The 26,522-nt window shown below is 51.2% G+C and overlaps 1 protein-coding gene across 2 annotated transcripts in view; it reads left to right on the top strand.

Annotated features, from left to right (window-relative positions):
• Nucleotides 1–26,522, top strand: part of IGSF21 (immunoglobin superfamily member 21) — a 270,820-nt gene that overhangs the window by 155,988 nt on the left and 88,310 nt on the right. For both annotated transcript variants that reach the window (XM_003891213.4, XM_017957665.2), the window contains exon 3: nt 25,792–25,913. In XM_003891213.4, the coding sequence (XP_003891262.2) occupies nt 25,792–25,913 (122 nt within the window). The remainder of the gene's footprint in view (nt 1–25,791; nt 25,914–26,522) is intronic.

Genomic DNA, 26,522 nt, shown 5'->3' on the forward strand with positions numbered 1-26,522 from the left:
CTGTGGAAAGCTGTATGTATGTAACTCAGGCTCAGAGAGCTCCCAGTAGGACAGGGTAAGCACTGACCTCACTCTAATGGGAATGGATTGTCTAATGGGTGAGGCAGGACACGGATATAAGCAGAAAATAAATGTCACTGTGCACTGAGGACCAGCTGATTTGGGGAGATACAGGAAGAACTTATTCAGGAGAGTCAATCTGGGTGGGCATTTTGGAGGTGGTGAGTTTTGGCCACAGTTAAGGAAGCAGAAGCAGCTCTCAGCTGGACGAGGATTAGAAGGTGAGGATCAGGGTGCTCGGGAAAACAGGATGTGGGGAGCTCATTTTCCAGTTCCTTGGCCGTTGGTGGAGACTCTTCTCTACCCTGCCCTGGCCTCCCACTTAGGTCTACTCTCTAGGAATATTCTAGATTCTCCACAGTAGCCACTATGGAAAAGGACATTTCTAGGCTCAGAGGGAGAGTGGAAAGAGGTTTAGAGAAAGGTCTCAGGCCCCTTTGAGAAGCTTGGAAAAAGGGGAGGATGGAGGAAAGGGGAGGAGAGGGTAGCTCTGCGGCTGGACCTGGGACTTTCCCAGACACTGAGCTCTCAGATCATGGGCCCCAGGTGGAGGCTGCATTCCTTGGACCACGCCTGGGTCCACCATCAGAGTTGGAGGAGCTCATTCTGCAGCCTCTGTCTTCCAGAACAGGCCTCTAGGAGAGATGGAACTGCAGCCTGCAGGCCAACTCTGGCCCACCACCTGTTTCGTAAATAAGATTCTGTTTGAACACAGCCATGCTCATTCGCTCAGGTATTGTCTACAATAACAGGCTGAGGAGTGGCAACCTAGAACATTTGGCCAGTAAAGCTTAAAATAGTTACTGTCCGGCTCTTTACAGAAAATGTTTGCCAATCCCTACTCTATCTAGAATGAGAGCACCACTAAGGCAGGGATCTTTGTCTGTTTTATTTGCTGCTGCTGTGTCCCCAGTGCCCAGAACTGTGCCTGGCACATAACAGATGCTTAATCAATGCATGCACAATGCAGGAATGGATGACTTGGCCTCTCTACAAATCCTGTTTTCAACCACACGGAGCAATATTACCCAACCTCTTTGTTTTAATCTACTTCGACTGATCTTTTTTTTTTGTTGGTTTGTTTTGAGATGGAGTCTTGCTCTGTCACCCAGCCTGGAGTGCAGTGGCCAGATCCCAGCTCACTGCAAGCTCCGCCTCCCGGGTTTACGCCATTCTCCTGCCTCAGCCTCCCGAGTAGCTGGAACTACCATGCCCGGCTAGTTTTTTGTATGTTTTTTAGTAGAGACGGGGTTTCACCATGTTAGCCAGGATGGTCTCGATCTCCTGACCTTGTGATCCGCCCGTCTCGGCCTCCCAAAGTGCTGGGATTACAGACTTGAACCACCGTGCCTGGCCTCAACTGATCATTTTACGGATGGGAAAACAGAACTTAGGGAAGTCAGAATGAGCAGCATTAGTCCTCCAGCCAGTGAGTAGCAGAGCCAGCTCTGGGACATGGGACTACTGACCCACAGGGCAGGGCTCTTTCTGGACATGCTGAAATACTCCTCAACAGTTTCTTTTTTTTTTTTTTTTTTTTTGAGATGGAGTCTCGCTCTGTCGCCCAGGCTGGGGTGCAGTGGCCGGATCTCAGCTCACTGCAAGCTCCGCCTCCTGGGTTCACGCCATTCGCCTGCCTCAGCCTCCCGAGTAGCTGGGACTACAGGTGCCCGCCACCTCGCCTGGCTAGTTTTTTGTATTTTTTTAGTAGAGACGGGGTTTCACCGGGTTAGCCAGGCTGGTCTCGATCTCCTGACCTCGTGATCCATCCATCTCGGCCTCCCAAAGTGCTGGGATTACAGGCGTGAGCCACCGCGCCCGGCGCCTCAACAGTTTCTTACCCAAGGTAGCCTGCGCTGTCAGTTCAGAGGTTTTCTCCTTTGGTGTTTGGTAAAAGATTCCCAGTTGCTGTAAGTGCCTTTGGGCTGTGGCTGGGGGTGTCAGGGACTCCTGGGTCCCAGGAAATGAAGCTGAAGCCAAGATGGGTCCCAAAGACAGGTCACCAAGCTTACCTGTGATATGTCTGGAAAGACACCCAACCCCAACTCAGGTGCGCGGTGGAACCTGCAGCCGTGGTTTGTCTCGTCTCTCCTCCAGCCCTAAGGTGATCACCAATGTGCCTTGGGAGTGGGGGAAATTATTTGTCAGAACTTGCAAAACAAAAAGCCAATTCATTCCTCTGCAGATCCAGAAAGAGATGGAAGGGTGGAAGGAATCACACATGTAGTTGGTCTCCCTCCTGAAGGGCTCCAGGTTTGGGGCAAGGGCTGAGAGCTGTCCCACAGGCTTATCCAGATGGAAGGCAGTCTTATGTCCCACATGTGACACCAAAAGCAGGAATCCCCTCATCCTGTCCTCAGCAGATTCTACAAGTTGAAACACGTATCGGACAGGCCCACCTCACTCTCATGACAGCTCCCAGGTATGTTGTATAGTAAATCCTGTGCCTGTAACAATCCAGAGCAATCTTGTTCCTGAGCTGGTTCTTGATGTCCTCAGCTCCTCATCCAAACCTTTTAGTCCAGGAGCAAGTGAGCTGTAAACAACCATGTCACATGGGGCGTGAGAGGAGCTGCTGTTGAAGGAGGAAGTGAGGCTGCAGCAGCTTTGCAGACAGAGGCTCACTGGGGATTGGGGTGGCTGCAGCCTCTGATAGGACCCCACAGCATCTGCAAGTGAGGGAGGCTGCTGATGTTTATGAGACTTGGGGTGATCCAACTGGGGCAGGCCTGGGACAAGTGTGATGCCCCGAGGGGCCATTTGGGCACTTGCCTGAGGTTTTAGGGTGACTGTTCTTTCTTAGTGCATGCAGAAGGATTCAGAGAGCCTTGATCCTGTGTCATTGTGATGGATGCAACTGCTTGGGGAGGACTTCTTGGAGGAGGAGGAGGAGGAGGAGGACAAACATCTTTGAATGAATGATACGTTTACAAGGAAAAGCTTACTGTGGGCTCCCCTCAGCCAACAAGTGGGACTGAACAGAAGGTCTCTTCTTGGCCCAGAAACTCCCTAAAGTCCAGAGTCTGCACCTCCTGCTGCAGAGCTCTGTCTGGGAGCTAAATAAGAGTCAGAGCTGTGTCTCCACCATCAGTCTGATGATTCCTCAAGAGCAATAAGTATACATATGCACCAGACCAGTGGCTCCTGGCGGGTGGGTGCTAGATACCCCCAGTCTGAAGCGCATCTCCCTCCTCCCTCCAGCAGCAAGGTGAGCCCTTCCTTGCTCTCTAATGGTGATTCGGACCTTTCTTTCCCTGCAGGGTCCACTGAGAAAGAGCAGAGTCTTCCAGGAAGGCAAGGGCAGCCACTGAGTTAGGAAATGGAATTTACTGTGTGACCTTAGGCAAGTCTCTTTCCCTCTCTGGGCCTCAGTGTCCCTCAGACATAAACTCAGAGGCTTTTCCAGCATGTTAGAAACTGGAACCTTACAGTTCTCTCAGTTCCTGCCGTATGCCTCCTGGAGATAACCTGCTAAGGACTCTGCACCAACCACCGCCCTTCACCCTCATGCTATCTCCCTTCCTCAAGGACCCCAGGCCCCGAGGCAGAGCCAGGTGACATCTTAGCACTTACAGTGGCTGACTTTACACTAGCTGTTTTACTCCCCACTCTGCATTCACAGCATTTCTTGTGGTTGAACTACCGGTCTTGCAGGGAAGCAAAATGAAGAGACCCCAACCCTGCCTGCCGTCCACTCACTCTCCAAAGCGCAGGGAAACAGCTCCTTTGAAGACCTCAGTTTACACAAGGGAGAGAACAATTCTGAGATTTTCTTCCCACTCTCTTGGCTCCGTCCCTTATAATGGTTTCCTTCCCAAGCCCCAGATATTCTGGGGAGGGAGAATGGGCAGCGGATGGGGGCGGACCTGGATGACTTATGCCCTGCAAGGTTCTGCCAACACTCGGCATCTGGTCCTGCTTCATGCCTCTCCAGGGCAGCCTCATGCAAGAGGGAGCCCTTGGTGTCAGAACTCAGGGAGAGGGCACATGAGCACCAAGCTGGCACCTGGGTGAGAGGTGTCCAATACATGCGGCTTCCTTCCCTGTGCAGAGCACCTGCAGCGGGACTCTTCTTGTGTACTCAGAGCCCACCGTTAACTAGAGACCAGATTTCTGACCAAGGCCATGGAGGTGACCATGTCAGCTGCCTTGAAAACGACCGGGCTCCGTGACAATGGGCTTCCTGCCCTTCGTGCAGATCCCACCACTGGAGGGGGGGTTCTTCAGCCTCCTTCACATCAGTGTCCATCAGAGATTCAAAAAGAAAAAGAAAACTACCCAAACTGGTGCCATTGAGGCTGTCACTCACTCTCCTCCCTACGAGCCAGCTGAATGTGTGATTTGACGCACTGGTAGCATTTCTGCAAATTACACATCATTCTCCCCACTGATGCCGCACCTTTGACTGCTGTAATATTTACCTGACCGTGCAAGTAATTTTCAGGCTTCACTTAGTGGGCCACTGAGGCATGGAAGAAAGCAGGGATGGCATTGACTTTGGACAGCAGGCCCAAGAGAAGCTAAAATGTTATGAGAAGGTGTCCTAATAGCTCAGGCAAGCACAGAGAGACAGCTGCTCACAGGGCTATGGGCAGAGGATGGGTGTTCATGGTTCTCTATGAAGCATTGTCTCACTGCTGCTTACATGCCTCTGGTGATGGGGAGCTCACCACCCACCGTAGATACACCATTCCATCTCTGAGTGCCTCTGACAGTTACAAAGTACTCTATTGACACTGATGGTATCTGTCATCCCATAACTTCAACCCGTTAATGCTGTCTCTGCTTCGTGGGTGATGTAGAATTAAGGTGATCAGCTCATTTCGACTTGCCTGGATGTTTCCCAGTTTTAACACAGAAAGCCCCACATCCCAGGCCTCCACTCAGTGTGGTTTGTCTAAACCTATCCAGATTTTAAGTCTGAAAGTCCTGCATCCTGGTAACCCTCTCAATCGCAAGCAAACTTGGCCTAGTGATCAACCTGCACAGAAAAATCTATGTCTGAAAATCTGAAAATCTTTCCTCCTCCATCTGATAGCCTACCCAAGGTACAAGGGCTGTTTCCATGATTCCTCTTGCCCTCCCTCCCCTGGGCACCCCAGGGAGGCAGGAAAGATCAACCAGGAGCATCAGTGGCTGGTCCTGTCTCTAGAAGGGGCAACAGGATGGATGGGCCAGACTCAGTCTTGGACTCAAACCCACCTGTGCCACTTCTCAGCTGTGCGGCCTCAGCCAAAGCCAAACCCCTCAGGGCTGTGGAAGGGTGTCAAGGAGATTCTGTATAGGAAGCCCTAAGACCATGGGTGAGTAGCTGGCATAGAGGACAGCACCTTGAGAGGCTAGGGATGGGGTGTGGCTAGTGATGGACAAACAGGGTGTCATTGAGAGTCAGGGCAGTGTGGCAATGGTCATAGCCTGAGTTCCAAGCCCACTGTATTAGTTCATTTTCATGCTGCCAATAAAGACATACCTGAGACTGGGTAATTTATAAAGAAAAAGAGGTTTAATGGACTCACAGTTCCACGTGGTTGGGGAGACCTCACAATCATGGCCTTACAATCATGGCAGAAGGTGAAAGGCACGTCTTCCACGGCAGCAGACAAGAGAGAATGAGAACCAAGTGAAAGGGGTTTCCCCTTATAAAACCATCATCTCTCGTGAGACTTACTCACTAACACTAGAACAGTATGGGGGAAACCGCCCCCATGATTCAATTACCTCTCACCAGGTCCCTCCCACAACACGTGAGAATTATGAGAGCTACAATTCAAGATGAGATTGGGGGTGGGGCGGGGGTGGGGGGGACACAGCCAGGCCATATCACCCACTCTGCCACCTCCTGGCTACATGACCTTGGGCCAGGCACTTCACCCCTCCAGGCTTTGGTTTCATCTATGTGGTGGGAATAAGAGCTCTACTTCCTAAGGCAGTTGCGAGGATCCAGTGAGCAGGTGCACACACGGCACTTACCACATGGCCTTAGGTGAGTTCTGAGGAAACGGTCGCACCTCCACTGTTGCCATCGCTGCTCTCCACATCATTATGTTGATGCTGCAGATCCATCACCCATGTGACTGTGACAGCCCCTTCTTCCATTTTCCAGTTTTGGAATGAGTGGCTTGGAAGAAACTGGATCTCTTAGTAGGTTGAGTGTGTCCCCTCAGCTCTTGCCAGGGGCCTGGCTGCCCTGGGGCAGTGGAGAGGGGGCTTCTCAAGCCTCTCACAGTCTCGCCCACTGGACAAAAGAGGCATTTTAATTCAAAGATGCACTTAATTTTAAAGGCCCCTCCCCCAGAATTTTCCCCATTTGGCCTTTAACATGCATTGAGACCCCTCAGATGACAGAGACATGTGGGAGGAGACAATAAAACCACAAAAGGAATGGACAAGGGGTCCAGCCTCTGTTCACTTTATACTCAGGTGGGAGCTGGTGTCTTTCTCCATTATTGACCAGGTCTCCTTGCCCCCACTGGGCCCTCCAATCCCTTCTTCACCAGAAGTCAGATGGATCTTTTAAACACATGAATCAGGTCAGTTTACTCCCCTGCTCAAGACCTTGCAATATCTTCCCATTGCAGTGAGATGAATATTTACCCTCCTTGCACCAGCCTTTAAGACCTTATATGATCTGATCCCAGATAGCTCTCTTAACTGAGAGCCCAGGGCTCTCTACCTTGCTTACTCCACTTCTGCCATACCAACCACCTTTCTCTTCCCTCAACAAAACAAGCTTTATTCCATCCCAGGGCCTTTGCAGTTGCTCTGACCTCTGCTTGGCCAAGGCTGGCCCATTCTTATCATTCAGGCTTTAGAGAAGCCTTCTCTGGCTCTTAACATAATCCCCAGATCATTTTCTTGCCCCTCATCCCCTGTGCGTTTTTGGCTTCATAGCAATAATCACCACCCAAAACCATCTTTCTCTTTAGATTTTGTAATTTGGTCTCTTAGTACAATGTATACTCTCTGAGAGCAGGGTCCCTGTCTCTTATAAAGGGGCATGGCACAGAGTGATAACTACTGACTACGTTATCACTTCATTCTTGCCACAACCTTGGGAAGGAGGCATCATATTCCCATTTTACTGACAAGCAGGCTGAGGCCTCCAGAAGTTAAATGAATGGGTTAAGTCACTCAGTGAATCAGTGGTAGAGCTGAAATTTAGATGCAAGATTGTCTGACTCCAAATCCTGCCTTTTTCTTTCTTCTTATTCTTTTTTTTTTTGAGATGGAGTCTTGCTCTGTTGCCCAGGCTGTAGTGCAGTGGCATGATCTCACCTCACTGCAACCTCCACCTCCCAGGTTCAAGCAGTTCTCACGCCTCAGCCTCCCCAGTAGCTGGGATTACAGGCACATGCCACCACGCCTGGCTAATTTTTGCATTTTTAGCAGAGACGGGGTTTCACCATGTTGGCCAGGCTGGTCTTGAACTCCTGACCTCAAGTGATCCACCCACCTCAGCCTCCCAAAGTGCTGGGATTACAGGCATTAGCCACCACACCCAGCCTTTTTCTTTTCTTTCCTTTTCTTTCCTTTTGTTCTTTCCTTTTCTTTCTTTCTTTTTGTCTTTCTTTACTTTTTTTTTAACCACTCTGCCCATAAAGTCCTTGCTGTTTGGGGATAACAAAACACAACACAACCAGATCTCTAATGAAAAGCAAATGGGATTTTGTTGTTGTTGTTGTAATAACATCAAGTGTTTGGTTAAAGCCAGGCAAAGTTTTTTTTTTTAAAAATACACTGGGTGATTTTTTTATTGGACAGTTTCCTTATAATGGAAACCAACACTAGACTCTTAAACTTCCTCTCTCCCAAAGGAAATAAACCAGGCCTCCTGCAGATGAGGTGGGAGGGAAAACATGCTCACAGCTCTCACTGGGACCTGAGATAGGAGCTGCCCGTGCTACGTCTCAGACTCTATTAGGACCCCACTGCCTAAGTCTAACTCCTGGGTGTGGCTGAAATGCACCTGGCCTGGGAGTTTGAATTCCAGCTTCGCCACTAGTCTGCTGCTTTATGTCTCATGGAAAATCACCCAGCCTCTCTGGTAAAGACACCTACCAAGTCAAAGATGAGTCAGGGGCTCACACGGTCCAATTAGAAGGAAAGAATTGTAATGTATGGCAGTGCGTTTGGGTACTGGCTAACTTGTTTTTTTACCCCATTATACTAGGACTGGAGATACACAGTGTTGGGCAAAATGGTTCCAGCCCCTATCCTTCCGCAGTTTATAGCCAGCTACTATCAGGTATCTACGACAAAAGCCTATGAAGGTTATAACCACACCTTCTTGCTCAACACTCTGGCCCTTGTGCCTATCACAAAGCTAGCCTCTTAGCTTGGGCTCAATAAGTAAATATGTGCAGGTTTCGGTCAGGTTGGGCAGAAGAGGAGAAACTGAACTCTTCCTGGAGAGATTAGGAAAAGTTGTTGACCTGAGTCACAAAGAATGAGCCAGAATCAGACAGGTAGATGAGGAAAAGAGGGGCTTATAATCTAGTCCAGGGGTTGCCTGACTCTGGCCCATTGGCCAAATCTGGTCCACCATCTGTTTTTATAAATAAAGTTTTACTGGAATGCAGTCATGTCCATTCATTTCTGGATTGTCTGGGGCTGTTTTCATACTATAAGAGCAGAGTTGATTAATTGTGACAGACGCTGTGTAGCCTGCAAATCCTAAAATATTCACTATCTGGCCTCTTAAAGAGAAAGTTTGCTGTCCACTGATCTAGACAAAGGAGTCAGGCCAAGGAAAGGCCTAGAGATCTCTTCCTTGCTTGGAATTAGAACTGGCCACCAAATGACTGGGCATGGTGACTCACACTTGTAATCCCAGCACTTTGGTAGGCCGAGGTGGGTGGATCACTTGAGGTCAGGAGTTCAAGACCAGTCTGGCAAACACAGTGAAACTCCGTCTCTACTAAAAATATAAAAATTAGCTGGATGTGGTGGCATGCACCTGTAATCCCAGCTACTGGGGAGGCTAAGGCAGGAGAATCGCTTAAGCCTGGGAGTCAGAGGTTGCAGTAAGCCAAAATCGCACCACTGTACTCCAGCCTGGGTTATAGAGTGAGATTCTGTCTTTAAAAAAAAAAAAAAATAGTGGCTACCTACCCAAATTGTGTGGCCCAATGCAGAATGAAAACAGGGACCTCTTTTTAAAAACTGATTACAAATTTCAAATTTCAGCAATAGAGTCTTAAACCAACTGCAGAGCCCTTGTAGGCACAGGTCTTTGTGCAGCTCTTGCAGGCTCTGGGCAGAGTTAGAAGCTGCGCTCATGCTCTTCCCTGGGAAACCACACTGGGAGTAGATCTGAGACGCAGTCCTGACCCAGGGATCTAAGCTGGGGCTTGGCGTCTCCAATCCCCTAACCAAACCTCCAGAAAGACCAGCTCTGATCTACTCCCCAAGCGAAGGGGATGGAGAACTGGCCTTCCCGTCTCAACTCTCCCGTCCCATTCATGGAGCCTGGCTGTGATGAGAAGCAGAGGTGGGCCCAGCTCCCTCTCCCACCAGGAGTGTCTTGGTGATCAGACATGTGGCAGCCATAAGAAGACACATGGCAGTTTAATGGGACCTTTTCTCTGGCAATGCTGTTCTTCCCATGCTCACCTGGAACTGTCTGATGGGGGAGCGGTGGGGAAAGGGATCTCACTTCACCCAACTATGGGACAGCAAAATGAGAACAAGGGCTCACGGAAACCTCCCATGCTTGGCGTCTGCTCAACCCCAACCCCTTAGATTCTTGGACTAAAGTCTGTGTCATCTGTCCTTCCATTGCACATCTTCCCTAGACCCTCCATCTAGACCTGCTCCTACCTTCTCCATCCTTCTCTGTGCCCGAGGATGACCTGTACGGGTGGTTTCCATGTCTGCTAACTTCCAGTTGGGTTTGGCCAATGGGAGACACCTGCAGGAGACAGGAAGCCAGATGGAAATGTGGCCAAATATTCCCCAGCTCCTCCCAGTGGGAACCCTGGGTCCCTCCACCCAAGCTCTTGGGTGGAATTCTTCTTCAGCTGCTGCTCTCTTGGATTCAGGGAGACCCCCCCACTCCTTTGCCCCCTTCCCTTTTCTCCTAAGAGTACTTCAGTCCCCACTGGTCCCTGCCCCAGTGCTGCCTCATGCCTCATTGGAATTCCTCAGCCCTGCCCGTATCTTTGTAAATCATCTTGGAATTAAGGTCTCCTTATTTATGATCTTTTCATGGAACATCTGTTTCCTGCTGGACCCTACCTGACACAACATTCTTCCCCCAACCCAAATGGCTTCAGTCAAATAGAGCCTTGCAACAGTCAGATGGAAGTTGCATCCACACTTCCTGTTGCACAGGTGGGTGCTGAACAGGGCTCCTCCTTGGCAAGAAGTTGACCACTGCTCTGGCTGAGCAATTCTAATGCTTCCCCTGTTGTCCACTGGGATTACTTGGTAGTATTCAGTGGGTGGCTGATCAGGTCTGCAGGGGTCAAGGCAGCTTTACCCACCTGCAGGCATGGCTAGAAGGCTGGCTTAGCAAGGTCCCCCTCCTTCTCCAGGTGATCTCTCTAACGCCACACTCAGATGTCTTAAGCAGCAGCTCAAGATGTGCTTGTTCCCAGAGCCCTGAATGAAAGCTTCCAGCCCTTAAGGCTTGGGCTTGGAAATTGGCACACGTCTGTGATGTCCGCCAATTCCACGGGTCGAAGCAGTCTCCAAACATATCTAGTTTCAAAGGCAGAGATCATAGACCACCCCGGCCCCCCGCCAACCCACCATCTCTCAATGCAGGAATCTCAAAGAATATGTGCCATCTTTCATCCACACATTCCTTCCTTTCATTATCATCACCTTCTTCATTTGCTGAGAGCTGGGGTCACAAGCCATTGTCTGGGGCCAAATCTATCCTGCAGATTGTGTTAATTTGATCTACACTGGGGTTTCTGTTTTTAATTAGATGACTTGGACCTGCATAGACTCCCTGTCTCAACACTGGTCCCACCCTTCCCGCTGCCTGCCAGGGGCTCACAACTTGGCTCCCGGGGCCATCACTTGGTGGTCCTGGATTAGCAGGTACAAGGCACAAGTCGGATGGGTCACACAAAACGACACTCATACATACAAATTATCAGGACTTTTATATAACTCAGCTCTCCCAGTCCGATTTCTGTAAATAAATGCTGGTTCAACAAATGTGTAGACCTTTTTTGAAGTCTCCAAGACGGTGTTGGGGAAAGAGCCGGGACTGAGAGACCCAGGGACCCATGTTCTTGTCACCCTACTGCCCGGTGGCCTTGAATAGATCGCCTGGCCTCCCTGGGCTGTTGCTTCTGCATTGTGCAGAACCAAGAAAAGATGTCACCCCTGCATCGTGCAGGACAAAGGCTGGGGTCACCCCAAATTTGAGGCCCAGCTCCTGCTGCTTGTCTTGGGCAGATCACTCCATCACTCTGGCCTCGGTTGCCTCCTTTGAAGATTGGGGCCACAACGTGAATCCCGTGGGGCTGTTGCAAGGATGAAATACAGTGCCAGGCACAGAGCACTTGGTCCTGGCAGGCCCTCCTGTCCACTCTGATGCTCTGTGCCTGCGTGGGGCCTTTGGAGGCCAAACTCCGCCGCCCTAGCTGAGACTCACTCACCTCTGTGTCTAGCACAGGGGCTGACACATAGTAGGTGCTCAGGGAAGCCTTGTTGGATTGAACTGACGCTTTGTCAAACAAAGTAGTAGCAAGAGAAATGAAAACATGTGATTTTTTTTTTTAAAAGGAAACTTATGTAAGAATGTTCTTAGCAGCTTGAAGCATAGCAGAGCCCAACTGGAAACTGTCCAGGTGCCTTTTAACAAGAGAACAGCTAAACAAACGTGGTGTCTCCTTGATATGGCATACTACTCAGTGATTAAAAGGAATAAACCATGGTACACACACAGCAGGGGCGGAGCTCAAAAACATGACGCTGGGAGAAAAGAGCCTTCATTGGAAACTACGTACCATATAATTCGTTGATACGAAATTCTAGAACAGGATAAAATGTGAGAAACAGATCAGAATAATGATCATCTCTTGGGTGAGGTTTGGCTGGGAAGGAGCGGAGAGAATTTTCTGGAGTGACAGTAGTGTTCTGCATCCTGAGACGGGCTCAGCTTACACTGGTGCATGCATTTGCCAACACTCAAAAAGAACACTGAGAGGTACTCTTGAGATGTGTGCAATTCATTATATGTAAATTTGACCTCAAAAGGAAAGGGATTGTAAATAAATACTGAACTCTAAATGGAGGGTTTAGGTGTAAACTGTACGGGTGTCTGCAGCTCACTTTGGAAGTCATCAAATAAATGAGGCTGTGTGTCTGCATCGAGAGGGATGAATAGAGGGTAGGGGAAGATATGATAAAGCAAACATGGTTGCATTTATTTATTTATTTATTTATTTTATTTTGAGACAGAGTCTCGCTCTGTCGCCCAGGCTGGAGTGCAGTGGCACAATCTCAGCTCACTGTAACCTCTGCCTCCCAGGTGCAAGCAATTCTCGTGCCTCAGCCTCCTGCGTAGCTGGGATTACAGGTGCCCCCACCACACCTGACTAATGTTTGTATTTTTAGTAGAGACAGGGTTTCACCATGTTGGTCAGGCTGATCTCAAACTCCTTCGCTCAAGCAATCTGCCTGCCTCAGCCTCCGAAAGTGCTGAGATTACAGGCATGAGCCACCGCACCCAACCCATGTTCACATTTTAATTGTGGAAGCCAGGTAATAGGTATACGGGTGTTTGCCTTAAAGTTTTTCACACTTTCCTGCATGTTGGGAAATGTTCATAATCAAATGTTGGGGGAAGAAAACATGAGGCTGTAGAACTAAGCTGGGGCTTATCTCTGAGCCTCATCTATAAAATGCAGACAGCACTATCCAGACGGGGGTCCCTGGGATCAAACAAGAAGCAGTGAATAAAGAGGAGCCCATTGGGAACTGGCAGGAAGTAACTTGATTCTTCTAAGCAAGCGGGGCCCCGCCTCCTCATTAGGATGTCAGCTTACATGTGACCTTCTGAGGCTGCCCTCCCCTGGTCACCCATCTCTTCTAGCCATCACCCTATGTTAATGTCTGCATGGTAGTTCTCTCTAACTGATACATCTCTTCCATCTTCCTTAATTTAAGGTATCTGTCTCCTGACAGTAGAATGTGGATTCGAGGAGAAGAGGGACATTGTCTTATTCATGGCAATATCCCTGGCACATAGTAGGGACACAGTAACTCTTTGTGGAATGAAGGAAGCAACGAGTAGGGCCCACCTAAGCTCTAGTGTAACCCCACAAGTGCAGAATTCTGCCACCCAGAATTTGCCTATTGCCAACGCCACCCCCATAGAACAGCAGGAAGAGAACATAGAGATCAGCCATCCCCATCCCATTTAACGGATGGGGGAGCCAAGGCCCAGAGAGGGAATGCAAACTTCCCAGCATCCACTACCAGTGAGTGACTGAGCAGAGATGGACCCAGGTCTCCTGGCTCCCAGCTCAGTGCTCTTCCTCTCCAACTGGCTGCTGGGGCTCGTGGTAAAGTGCTGATTCCCAGGAACAGCCGGCAGATGGACAGACAGGCTTCACTGGGCTGGGCTTCCCTGATGCCATGTGTTAATTACAGCAGACACGATATGCCAACCTAGCAATGTTTGCCGGTGCACCCGCCCCTCGTTTAGCAGGTGGGCAGGCTGGCGCAGGCCGCTGATCTGCCACGGGTCTGCCGGCGGCCGACCATGCTGACACAGGCCCAATTGTGCACGGCGCCTGCTGAGTGGGGTGGGCCGGGCAGATTGGCACAGTCAGGTCCCTCCCCGAGGACTGGCAGCCCCTTCTGACTGCATCGGTCAGCCAGACTGGTATAAGCTGGGCATCTGTCCCGTGATGAGCCCTTGCTGAACACAACCTGTCTACACAGGTGTGCCCACTGACCAGCAGCCCAGGGAGGTAACACGGGGACTGAGTGCTGAGCATGACTGGGGGAGAGATTGTAGGGGGTGTCACAGGCAGGGGACTGGGGGGAGATTTTAAGGGGTGTCACAGGCAGGGGATGTGGGCCAGAGCCTCGCACACAGGTATACAGATACTGGGATCAGATAGGACTCTGCCAAGCTCCCGCCCCTAGCACCTGCCCTGTTGACTGGTGGGATCCAAAAATCAAGTTTGCAGCCCTGAAAGAAGGGCTGGAAAAGTGGTCTCTTCTCTCTAACCCAATGCCTCTTCCCAGTTGCCACCAGTTCTACTATTCACACCGCAGCCAGGGGGATTTCTCTGATACCAGTGGAGCTGGTCACAATCCTGTTTGAAGCCTTCAATTGTTCCCCATTTCCCTCCAATAAAATAATAGCAATAATAATATGCATTATTATTAGCATTTTACAGCTAACAGTACTCAGTTACAGCGTGTGTACTATGCGAATGACACCTCCTTTTTTTTTTTTTGTTTTGACAGAGTCTCCCTCTGTCGCCCAGGCTGGAGTGCAGTGGCACGATCTTGGCTCACTGCAACCTCCACCTCCCAGGTTCGTTCAAGCAATTCTCCTGCCTCAGCCTCCCGAGTAGCTGGTATTACAGGTGCCCACCACCATGCCCAGCTAATTTTGTGTATTTTTTTTTTTTTAGTTGAGACGGGGTTTCGCCATGTTGGTCAGGCTGGTCTCGAACTCCTGACCTCAGGTGATCCACCCGCCTTGGCCTCCCAAGTGAAAGACATCTCCTAAGCACTTTATAGGGAAGAACCTGATTCATCTTCCACCCTAGAAGGTGGTGCTACTGCTATCCTCATTTTACAGGTAAGGAGACTGAGACAGGGAGATAGGAGACCTCAAATTGACTTGAACTCAGAGGTCTGACTCCGGAGCCTAACCACTACCAAACCCAGACTCCACACGTGTGAGCCATGACCCTCCCACACTAGGCCCTTCCACACAGCACCCCCAGAACTTGTCCTGAATTCCCCTCACTCTCTGGCCAAGCCTTGCCTTCTTGTTGATGTCTGGGGGCCCCCATGCTCTCCTCCTGTCTGCCCCAAAGACTCTGCTTCATCCTCCAAAGCAGGGCTCAGGGTCCCCTTCTGGGCAGGGCCTGCCCTGGACCCTCCCTGGCAGAGCTCCTCGGCCCCCACGCCAGCGCCGTTTCCACTCCATGTCCCGAGCACCTGCTGCTAATGTTTCTCTCCCGACCCCAACCTCCACCTCACCCATTCTGTGGACTCCCTGATGACCCCTCTGTCCACAGGCCTGGCCCGCAGGAGGTGTTTATGAATGAACAAATGAATGAATGAATGAATGAATGAACGAACGAACAGGTGAGTGAGTGAATGAATGAATGAATGAATGAACTGGTGAGTGAATGAATGAATGAACAGGTGAGTGAATGAATGAGAAGCTGAGGTCACTCGGGTTACAGGAATGCACACTGAGGGTGCATAGTGAAGAGTGGCTTTCGGCTGGGTGCAGTGGCTCACGCCAACATTTTGGGAGGCTAAGGTGGGTGGATCTCCTAAGGTTAGGAGTTCGAAACCAGCCTGGCCAACATAGTGAAACCCCGTCTCTACTAAAAAAATAAATAAAAACTAGCCAGGCGTGGTGGTGGGCACCTGTAATCCCAGCTACTCGGGAGGCTGAGACAGGAGAATTCCTTGAACTCAGGAGACGGAGGTTGCAGTGAACTGACACGGTGCCACTGTACTCCAGCCTCAGCAACAGAGTGAGACTCCATCTAAAAAAAAAAAAAAGAGTGGCTGTCATGGAGACACAGGTGGCTGAATAAGTCCCTCCTCCTTCCTCCTCAGCCCACTCCTTCCAGAATACAAGAGGGGAGGGTATTTGTTAAGCTGGGAAAGAGCCCCCGAGCCCCTCTCTTTAGGGGTGAGCCGTGTGACCCTGAACCCTGTCTCTAACGCTGGATTTTCCAAGAGCATACTTGTCGGGAGGCAGGGAGGAGGCAGCAAGGAGCTGGACGTGATCACCTGGTCTGAAGGAGGAACCTGAATGTCTCAGGTGCTGCAGCTGTTCAGCACTCAGTGGTGAACCTGGGCTTTTAGGGTCTGGATTCCAAGCATCTGAATTTGGGGGTGTGGTGGGAAGAGGATGTGCTTCAGAGCCCAGCGCCTGGCTCCCAGCCCTGCTGCCGCCTCCCTCTGTGAGCCTGGGCATGCCCCTCTCCTCTTTGGGCCTTGGCTTTGCCTTCTGTAAGGTGAGAGCCTTAAATGGGACAGTCAAGGGCGCTTCTACTCTGAATGACCTCCTAGGGCACCAAGGGTCCAGCAGTTGATGGCCCCCTGGGAACGCTGTAAAGAGGCCCTGGTGAGGAGTGGTCCTGGGGGCTCAGGACAGTGTCTCCAGCTGTGGTTCCTGACCCCTGTATCCAAATGACCCGATGAATCTTGCTGAAAATGCAGAATAAGACTGCACTCAGGACTCACTGAATTTGAACCTCCAGGATGGGCTTCCGAGGAAACTGACATATTCAAATCCTACCCCGACTCTGGCCCAGGTGATCCCACTGTGCACTGAAGTTTGAGTGTCTGGCATCTATCTGAGGCCCTTTCTATTTCCCCTGCTTCCTATCTGCTAGTCCCTAAAGCATGAAGGGGGAGCAGGGTGCTGCACAGGAGGTGGAGAAGGAGGTCTCAGAGCTTCCATGCGTGTGTCTGATAGAGTTTGGGGGGCTCAGGTGGTTGGGTCATGACTATGGGCTTTGTGTTCGACTGGTAGGAGCCTGTCTGGGCATGGGACATGGCAAGGGAGCAGAGTTGGCATGACATCCCCCGCCCTGGTAGATACGACCTGACATTTGCCAGAAACTCATCCCCTTACACATACACACAAACACACACCCTTTCCCGGAGTGAGAAGCAGGGTATATAACTGCACTTACAGCCGTGGGTGCAGGCATTGTGCACGCACGACACCTGAGTCCACAAACAGACACGCAGCCCTGAAGATGCCTGCACACACTCTCTTACACTCCCTGTAAGACCTCCTGGTCTTCCCTGTGCAGACATCTAGAACTACGCATGAACATTCTCATTATTACTTTGCCTTGCACACATACGTGCAGCCTCGTATGCAGCCTGGAAACACACCTATTTGTACAGTCATCTCTACTGACGCACGTCTGCACGCCCATACCCCATTGAACACAGGCTTCCTCGTTCACAGCAGGCTCACCCACGGGGGCTGGGGCCCCAGCTCACAGCAGTGGCACACACCGCCTCACACTTGCAGGAGCATCTGCCCACATGTGGGGTGTGGGGCCCACAAAGAAGCTGCAGCCGCTCTCCTCCCTGCCGCTCTCCCCCCAGCCCCCAGGCCCATCTCTGAGCTGCTGTCTGCCATCACACGGTAACCAGATGAGACAGGCAATTTATGACACCAGCTGTCTCTGTCAAAACCGGATCTCCCACACACACCAGGGGAAGCCAATTACCTTGAGCCCAGCCCTGCCAGAAACCGGGGCCCACAAGGGAGAGCAGGGGCTGCCCAGAGAGGTGGGTGGCACCTGACTTGAGGATTTTCTGCCTCTTCTTGTCCTTGGGAATCTGGCGTCCTCTTCCTCCAGACCCCCTTGGGGAGGACACAGCCTGCCCTACCCTCTACGAGGCTGCTTCTCTGGCCCAGCTCCCAGGCCTAGGAACTGCAAGAGCCATTTCAGGGTGGAGAACAGGTGGGCAGGGAGGTTTAGGGGAAGAGTGGTCCAGGGTCGTTATGGCAACAAGAAAGGCAAGAACCCTGTGCCCCTCCCCCTACACAGCAGGCGGCCAGGCGGCTGCGTCATTCTCCCCGGCTTCCTCTCCGCCTTCATTCTCCTCACCTCTTCCCTCAACACCCCTGCCCTGGTTGTCCTCTCCCTAGAATACCTATTCCCTTTCTTGTCCGCCTGCCCAAAACTAAATCCAACTCTACTACCTGAGCCACTTCCTGTCTGGACTTTGGAATCAGACCCAGGTTCAAAGCTCTCCACTTCACCACCTCCTAACTGGGAATCAGCACAAAGGGCATCCCTTCTCTGGCCATGAGTTTTGCATAAAAAAAAAAAAAGAATTTCATTTCTATTAAAAAAATGTTGAACAAGGGTGTTCTAAGTACCAGACCCTGTTCTATAATCGAGGATGCAACATTGAACAAAATGAAGTCCCATCCTAGGCTTCAGGCTTCCCTGGAGGAGTTGGAAAGCACATGTTTCAGAAATTTAAGAGGGATGAGTAAGTTTTCTCACTGTCCTCATCTGCTTTGTTTACAGCCATACTCCCAGCACCAAGCGCAGCTCCTGAAAGGACCTCAAGCAATAGACAAACTCACAAAGGCACCAGTGGACTCAAGCTCTAACCTGAGGTTGACTTGGTCTAGTGCCATCTTTGTGCCCAGTCTTGCAGGGAGTTTTCTAGGCATACTTTCTGAGTGGCTGGGATGGCGGCAGATCTGCTTAAGTGAACAGGGAGTCTGTTCCTTCCTTCACTGACTCATTGGTTCATCCCACAAATGCACATTGAGCATGTGCTACGTGCCAGCTCCCGTGCTAGGCTCCTGGGATCAAGTGAGATAAGCAAGGGACTCCCACGTGATAGTTGCATGGCAGAAGTTTCTAGATTTGCTCATCACCTCCCACAGTCTAGAAGCTGAGCAATAAATTCACACTAACAGCAATGTCCACTTGCCTTTGCATTTTACAAGATGCTTTTACATATGTTTGTTTCTTTTAGTATTTCTTACAACTCTGGGGCGTGAGTTTGATTAACATCTTTCACTTTACAGATGAGGAAACTGAGGCTTCGAAACAATCAGTGACTTTTCTGAGAACCCAGAGCCAGGGAGGGAAGCACCCACAGTAGAACTGAGTCTCCTTCTAGCCCTCATTCATCTCTTGCATTATCTAACTTAAGGCCCTTTTCCCCATACTACCATGAAAGGTAGGTATCGCCTCAGGCTGTTTACAGCCAGGGAGCACCTCTTGCCCAGGCTGGGATTGGAAGCTGTGCTGGGCTGACACAAGATCCCAGGCGCCATCCGCTCCTCTCTATCTAAACAGTTCATTAAAACCCTCCTTGCAAACACTCTCACGCTGCCTGGACACGGAGACCTCAGCTGCTCCATTTCCAGGAGAGCAAATTCCTTCCCGGCTGGAGAGGAGTTGGGATAATGTAGGCAGGCAATTTAAACAGCTCCAGCAAAATACACCAGCAGTTTTCACTCTCTGCCACTATTACACTTTCCAGCCATGGCGGGATTGGCCCATAAGTGGGATATCAAGTTTATTACAGCTATTTCCAACCTGTAATTGGTTTTGTGGAACACATAGAGAAGGAGGTTGGGAAGGTGGGGGGAGGCGATATTTTCCCCCTTTCTTTTTTTTTTCTTTTTCGGATGACGGCACCCAGGGACATGAGTGAGGCAGCCGAAGTTGGAGACTTATTTGTTTTTCAAATTGAAGATCCAGGCCGGTAGGTGGACTTTCACACTGCTGGTTGGACTAAGTCCACCAGCCACGTTTTGATGACTGTACTTGTAAAGCAACCTGGCTTGGCTGCAGCCAGATTTGCTGGTTGGGGTCAGGGAGCAGCCGGGGCCCAGAGGTGGGGTCTGGCAGCTCTGGAGCATGAGAAACTGTGGTCTGTAGGCTGACTCTTCTAGAATCAGAACACTGTGGGCATTCAGGGTAGCCAAGAGTCCTCAGTTTCCTCATGGAACATTTAGGGAAACTGAGTCCCAGAGAGAGGAACAATGCAGAGACAACCTTTGGGACTTAGAACCTAGCTCTCTGCCTCTCAGAAACTTCTACACAGTGTAGCTGGTCATTTGGGGAATTCCTGGCTGAGATGCTCTCAGGATGGGTGAGAACAGAGACACCTGTTCTTAAGAACCTATGTTACGGTCTGCTGCCATCATTGCAGTCCACCTACCCTGACCAACCTCCCTACTTTGGACTTAAGAGAAAATACATAATAGCTAATATGATGGAGTACTTTTCTGTTACGATGACATGAGTTGATGTTTGCAAGCAATATCTGGCACAGGGTAGGCGCAAATGCATGCCAGCTATTATTATTTCCATCACGTTACTACTACCACATGCCAAGCAATCCCCCGGGCTCTCTGTGTGTTCACTCTTATGCGCTGAAATCTCACACACGTGCCTTACAGGGAGGCATCATCCTTCCCATTTTGCAGATGAGGAAACAGAGGCACACAGAACTGTCCGACATCACCCAGCGATCAACTGAGTGGCATAGCTGGGGTCTGAATCCAGAGCAGTGTGACCCCAAAAGCCTCTGCACATTTTCCATATCCCCAGCCTCACAGTAGGTCTTCTGCTCTCTTCTTTGGGACTAATCCATGCTGACCGGTCAGCTCTGCTGTTTACTATTACAAGTATAACACCTGTGTGACCTTGGGCAGTTCACTTGCCTTTTTCTTGGCTGTGGTTCCTCTGTCTGCAAATGCGGATGATGACACACGTCTCTTGGTATAGTTCACTTATTCAGCAACCCTTCATATGCCGGGCACTGTGCTAGGCTCTGGGACACATGGCTCCTGGAGCTTACAGTCCTGAGATTCCAAGGAACAATGGAAGGGAGGGCTGGGGGACACTCAGCCTGTGTAGGCACTGATTAGGATGCAGATTCTTTTGCATAACTACATGCACAGCTTCTTCTGTTTGGTCCAGGTGTACCCTTTGCAGGGTTAGGATGCTTTCCTGCACAGAATACAATTAATGCTGGGAGCTTTAAGAAAGAGAAACCCTGCTGGTTCCTTTTGGAGCCTCACATCGGGGGTGGTCTGAGGCCACTGTCCCACCTGGGCCAGACTACTCTTACCAGGGAGTCCCAGACAGATCAGGATCCAGGCACAGCAGGCTGTCCTGGGGCCAGTCTATCGCAGAGCAGCAAGGGCCTTTTCCCTTTTCTTCATGGTATTCCCAGTGCCTGGCACATGGTAAGGTCTCAACTCATTCATTCACTCATTGATTCCTTCAGCAGATATTTATTGAGCAAGTGCCATTTGCTAAACTCTGGAAACAAAGCAATGAACAGGACAGATAAAGACCCCATATTCGGCCAGGCACAGTGGCTCACGCCTATAATACCAGCACTTTGGGAGGCCGAGGTGGGCGGATCACGAGGTCAGGAGATCATGACTATCCTGGTTAACACGGTGAAACCCCATTCCTACTAAAAATACAAAAAAATTAGCCAGGTGTGGTGGCAGGTGCCTGTAGTCCCAACTACTTGGGAGGCTGAGGCAGGAGAATGGCGTGAACCTGGGAGATGGAGCCTGCAGCGAGCCAAGATTGTGCCACTATACTCCAGCCTGGGCGACAGAGCAAGACTCCATCTCAAACCAAAACAAAAACAAAAACACCCATCCTCATAGAGTTTATGTTCTAGGAGTAGCTCATATTCAAGGACCTGTTTGTTTGTTCAACAAAATCTGTTGAATATGGAGTGAATGAAATGATTCATTTCAGAAGTGCCTCTCGCTCTGGGGCCAGGCAAACCCACACATCCTCAGGGCTTGGCCTACCTTGTCTGCCCTGTCAGCTCTGCGGTTGTTGGTCTGCCCTGACCTGGTGGTCCCTGCCCACTGGCACCATGGGAGCCTCTCAGAGCCCATGAGACCTGCCTGCCTCCAGGTACTCACTCAGGGCATCCCTGCACTCTGTTTTGAAGCTGCTATGATGACTACTAACAAATTCTCGGTCCCTGCTCTCTGCACCCCACTCCTTATAGACACAAGCCAGCCTTCTGGCACCTCCCACCTGCCTCCCTATCTGGGTGTGGGCTCCCTTCTTTCATTTACTGAATTTTAGCAAGAGACAGTTTGCTCTCCAGCCCCACAGACAGAAAGAGGTCTGGAGGGTGGGGAGGGACACAGAAAAAGAGATGGTCCAGAAAAGCGTGAGTGCTCGTGAAAATACCCCATGAGTGAGCACTTCCCACCCACCAGGGACTCTACTAGGTTCATGTAATCCTCACAGGGAGGAATGTTGCCTTATCCCCATTTCACAGATGAGGACACTGAGAGCAGGGGAGGTGAAATGACTTCTTCAAGAGCACAAAATCAGGAACCAAAATCAAACATTCAACTGGGGATGGAGGAAATCAGCCTTGCGTCATGCTCCAAAGCCTCCCATAGGCAGAAAGAGCCAGCCTAGGACCGAGCACTCCCTGAAAAGAGCCTACTTCCTCCAGGAAGCCTTCCATGATCACCCCTCCCTTCAAGGGGATCCTTAGCTCCTTCAGAAGCATCAGAACATCATTGGATAACACTTGGTAATTACCTGTTGCTGCTGCAGCCATTATCTTACTGACTCTGGAACCTCAGCTAATTGTGGACTGTGTACCTCTTGTGAATAAGGTCATAATGGACTGCGACCATGTCTGAAATGTATTTCCTTCTCTGCCGTGAGGCTGCAACTGCCCTTGTATGTCTCAGGTGTGGAGAAATGTTTCTAGAATTAAAGGCGAGGTATCTTCCAGCACACCCACCACACCTTCTGTCCATAGCATGTACTAATCCCCCACTCCCACCTGGCCTCTTTCTTGGGCCCTCTAACCACCAAGAACCACAGAATAACATCCTTGCAAATAGCTGCTCGCCCGCTGGCCCGGGACCTGAGCGTGTCTGAGTCTCCCATTTCCTTTACCTTCTGGGAGGCTGAGGGAGGAGGGAGTGTGTACCACAGAGAGCTGGGACAGTGGGGCCTGCCCTCCAGATCCCTCATGCTGCAGTGGAGATAAGCACTTGTCTCCAGCTGCCTGAAGCAGGTTTCACAGAAGCAGTTATTTACTCCTCCGGCTGACAGTGAGGCACCAGACACAGCCCCAGAGAAACAGATGTAAATAAAACCAAAGGAAAACTAGGCTCGTCCTTGAAACTCCCCTGTCCCTCGGCCTGAAACAGCGATTTACGACTCGGATAATTCTTCAGCGCTTTATCTGGGGTGTGTGGGTGTGTGTGTGGACGTGTGGGGTGCGGGTGTATTTTCCTAGTAATAAAACCCTCAGTCTCGGCGAATAAATTTGAGGAGACAGTTTTACTGACAGATTTTTTTTCTCTTTTGTGTAATAAAAAAAATGGAGTGAAATTTGAGATTGGGACGATAAGGGCTGCCGCATTTTAGGAGGAGATAAAAAAGCAGTACCTGAAGAGAGGCGAGGCCAGAAGACGGGCTGCCAGTTAAACGGGCAGGATGCCTTCCGCTGTATGACTTTGGGAGGAAAAATCCTCACACCTCCACTGAGACTCTGACATCCTTTCTCCTAATGAGCCCGGCCACCAGGGGTGGAAAGGAACGTTGAGAGGCATTCAGTTCACTCTCAGCCTCTTCCAGCCTGGTGCGATGGGATGTGAACTCTGGTCTGGAAGCCAGACACTTGTCAGGAACCTAGTGTGGGGCCTCAGCTGACTCATTTTGCCTCTCCAAGCCTCAGTTTCTTTACCTGCAACATGGGAACATTCTTGTCTATTCAGCTCTGTTCCCAGGGACCTGGTACGGCCACACAATGCGATGGGCTTAAAGCTGGGTTTCTCCACCTGGGTACTGTTGACATTTGGGGGCCAGATAATTCTTGGGAGGTGGGCAGGGGGCGGTCCTGGATATTGTGAGATCATCAGCAGCTTCCTAGCCTCTACCGGCTACACAAGAGTACCAAACCACACCTCTCCTCCCCAGTCGTGACAACCAAAAATGTCTCCTGAGCTTGCCATATGTCCCCTGGTGAGCAAAATCACCCCCCCAAGTGAAAATACCCTGCTTTAAAGGTACTTTGGTGGCTCTATAGGAGTCAAACGGGAGAGGTGGGGATGGGAAGGGGGTGCATGGAGAACGAGGAGCCCCTGGAGGGTCTTGGCCCCCACCCCAGGCTGGGACATCGGGAGGTGGGGAGATGGAAGCTCTAATCCCAAGTGCAGCCAACTCTCTTCTCCACCCCATGCGGAGCCGGACACAGTCAGCTCAGGGACATTTTTCTGGGTGATGACAGTGGACGCAGAATCAAGCTGTGGTTGGTTAGGGGTGGGCATCTTTCTTGGGGTGAGTGCAAACATGGATCCCAAGAGGAGAGGGGAATCCTCCTGTCCCCTTCCTCCTCATCTTCCTCCACTCTCATGGTTCCAGTTCAGAAGCTGGGCCTGTGGTGCAGAAGCGGCCAGGTGAGAGGAAGTGGTCCTCTGTCTCCCCTCTGCACATGAAGGGAAGAAAGTGACACTTGTGCATGTCGCTAAGTCCCGACAGAGACAGGAGGGGTGTGGGATTATGGAGGGGTAAGGAGAAGCCGTGGCCCTGGGAAGTCTCACTGCCGCTTCCTCTCAGGGTTCCAGAGCCTGAGAAGGCCTTCTCATGGTTCTAACCATCCCCGGTCCTCACAGAGGCCACCTTACTCTTTACAAAGCTTGCAGTCTATGGAAAGTGACCGGTACAGATGTAGCCTGTGTCTGCACACAGCTGGTGCTCAACCAATGCTGGCCAGATGCATGGAGTCTCTCCTAAACCAGTAGCAACACCACATAGGCCAGAGAGATGTGGTCCAAGTCAGCTTGGGTGCCTATGTGCTGAGAGGAGCCCAGCTGTGTCCAGGGCCAGTACTCCCAGGCAGGGGACAGGGGGACAGATTCACACTCCAATCCTCATCTTTTTGCCTGGGGAAGCTGCTTTCAGCATCCCCCCAGCCCAGCCCCTTGGAGACACCCATCCCTAGCTACCCCTCTCCCAGCCCCCCTCCCCGCTGCCTCCACCACGCAGAGCCGCAGGGAGCTAATTCCACTTCTCGAGGCCTAGGCATGAGGCCTCCACATTGCAGGCTGTTAGCGTGGAGCCCAGCTGAGCTGCGAGAGGCTGCAAGCTCCCAGTCTATAATAGAGTTGCTGAGACAAGCGGAAAACTGCAGCCGAGTAAACAGATAAATAATTGAAACAGTGACAACACATACCTTGCTGCTTTGTGGAGTAACACTTTCATTAGCTGGAGGCAGCGCAGATGTGGGGAGGCGGGCGGGCGGCAGCTGAGGGCACGGGACGCTTGGGTTCGCTTTCCATCAGCCGTGAACAGCAGGAGAGCCCGGCAGCCTTAGGCTTCCAGCGCTGGCTTCATCACCACCTCTCTGCCTTCTCCCACTTCCGCATTTTTAGGTGAAATGGGGACTTCATGTCCTCCCTCCTGGCCCAGCCCAAGAGGAGGGCAACTGCCCCACGCTGTCCCCTTCTGCATCACCCATGCCAAGATGTTGGATTCCTGACCTCCTCCCGGGCTCCCTGCCTCTAGTCTTGCCCCTTTCGATTCGTCCTCAATCTGTAGCCAGTGGAGCTTGTAAATCAAATCTAAGCCTGGCCCCGGGGACCACTGCCTTCAGGAGAAGCTGAGCTCCTTTGCGGTGGAGACTCTTCATGACCTGGTCCACATTTTTCTTCACAGCCTCTTCTCATCCCACTTCCTTTCTGCTCCAGGTGCTGCGAAGGCAGCAAGCTTCCCCTGAGCACACACTGCTCTTTTCTGCCGCAGGGCCTTTGCTGTTTCCTCTGCCTGGAAAACTCCCACCTGTTGCCAGGCTGGCTCCTACTCTTCCTTCAGGAGGCAACTTAAACATCACTGCTTCCAGGAAGCCCTCGGTGATTACCTTATTCTCAGGATGGGGCTGTCCTTCTTCTGAGCTTCCTGCCTGCATCTTCTCAGTGTCCTGGGGAAAGGGGTGACCAGGGCTGGCTGAGCACTCACAGGTGGCTATCTCTGTGCTCTGTGGCAGGTGACGGATGGCGGCACCATCAAGCAGAAGATCTTTACCTTTGACGCCATGTTCTCCACCAACTACTCACACATGGAGAACTACCGCAAGCGAGAGGACCTGGTGTACCAGTCCACTGTGAGGTGAGGGCCTGTGGTGGCGGGGGGACAGCGGGGGAAGGGAGGAGGGATGCAGAGTGGAGCAGAGGGCAGTTCTCCAGCCCTTTCACATCAATCGCTTGGTGCTCTTGGGCTTGGAAGGCAGAACCGGGGGCTCCCCTTGTGGAAGTGGGACTCATTCCCTGGAGGGACATTCCCTGGAGGGAAGAGGCAGGAGAGGGCCAGGCCAGCTCCTCTGCCAGCTCCTCCAGCAGTCCTGGAAGGTGGTTTTCCAAACTCCATTTATTTCCAGTTGAGATACTGAGGCCCAAAGAGGGTGAGCAATGGGCCTAAAGTCACACAGGCAGCAATGAGACCGCTGGGCGGTGAGGCAGTTCTGCCTGGCTTGGAAGCTCATACAACATGTTCTACTGTTTCTTGTGGGTTCCAAGGCCATAAGGGCCCAAGCTTAAGAGAGAATGACCCCAAGCAACTGGACTCCCAGGTCAAAAGCAGCAGAGTGGGGGAAGCAGTGCTCAAGTCAGAGATGCTTGATTTTCCTACCCCATCCCTCTTTTCCAGAAGGTGGGGCGGCAGAATCAAGCCGACTTCATCTCCTTCTACAGCCTGCTATTTCCTATGTGTGTGGCTCCA

The sequence above is a fragment of the Papio anubis genome, chromosome 1 (genome assembly GCF_008728515.1).
Source record: "Papio anubis isolate 15944 chromosome 1, Panubis1.0, whole genome shotgun sequence".
NCBI lineage: Eukaryota > Metazoa > Chordata > Mammalia > Primates > Cercopithecidae > Papio > Papio anubis.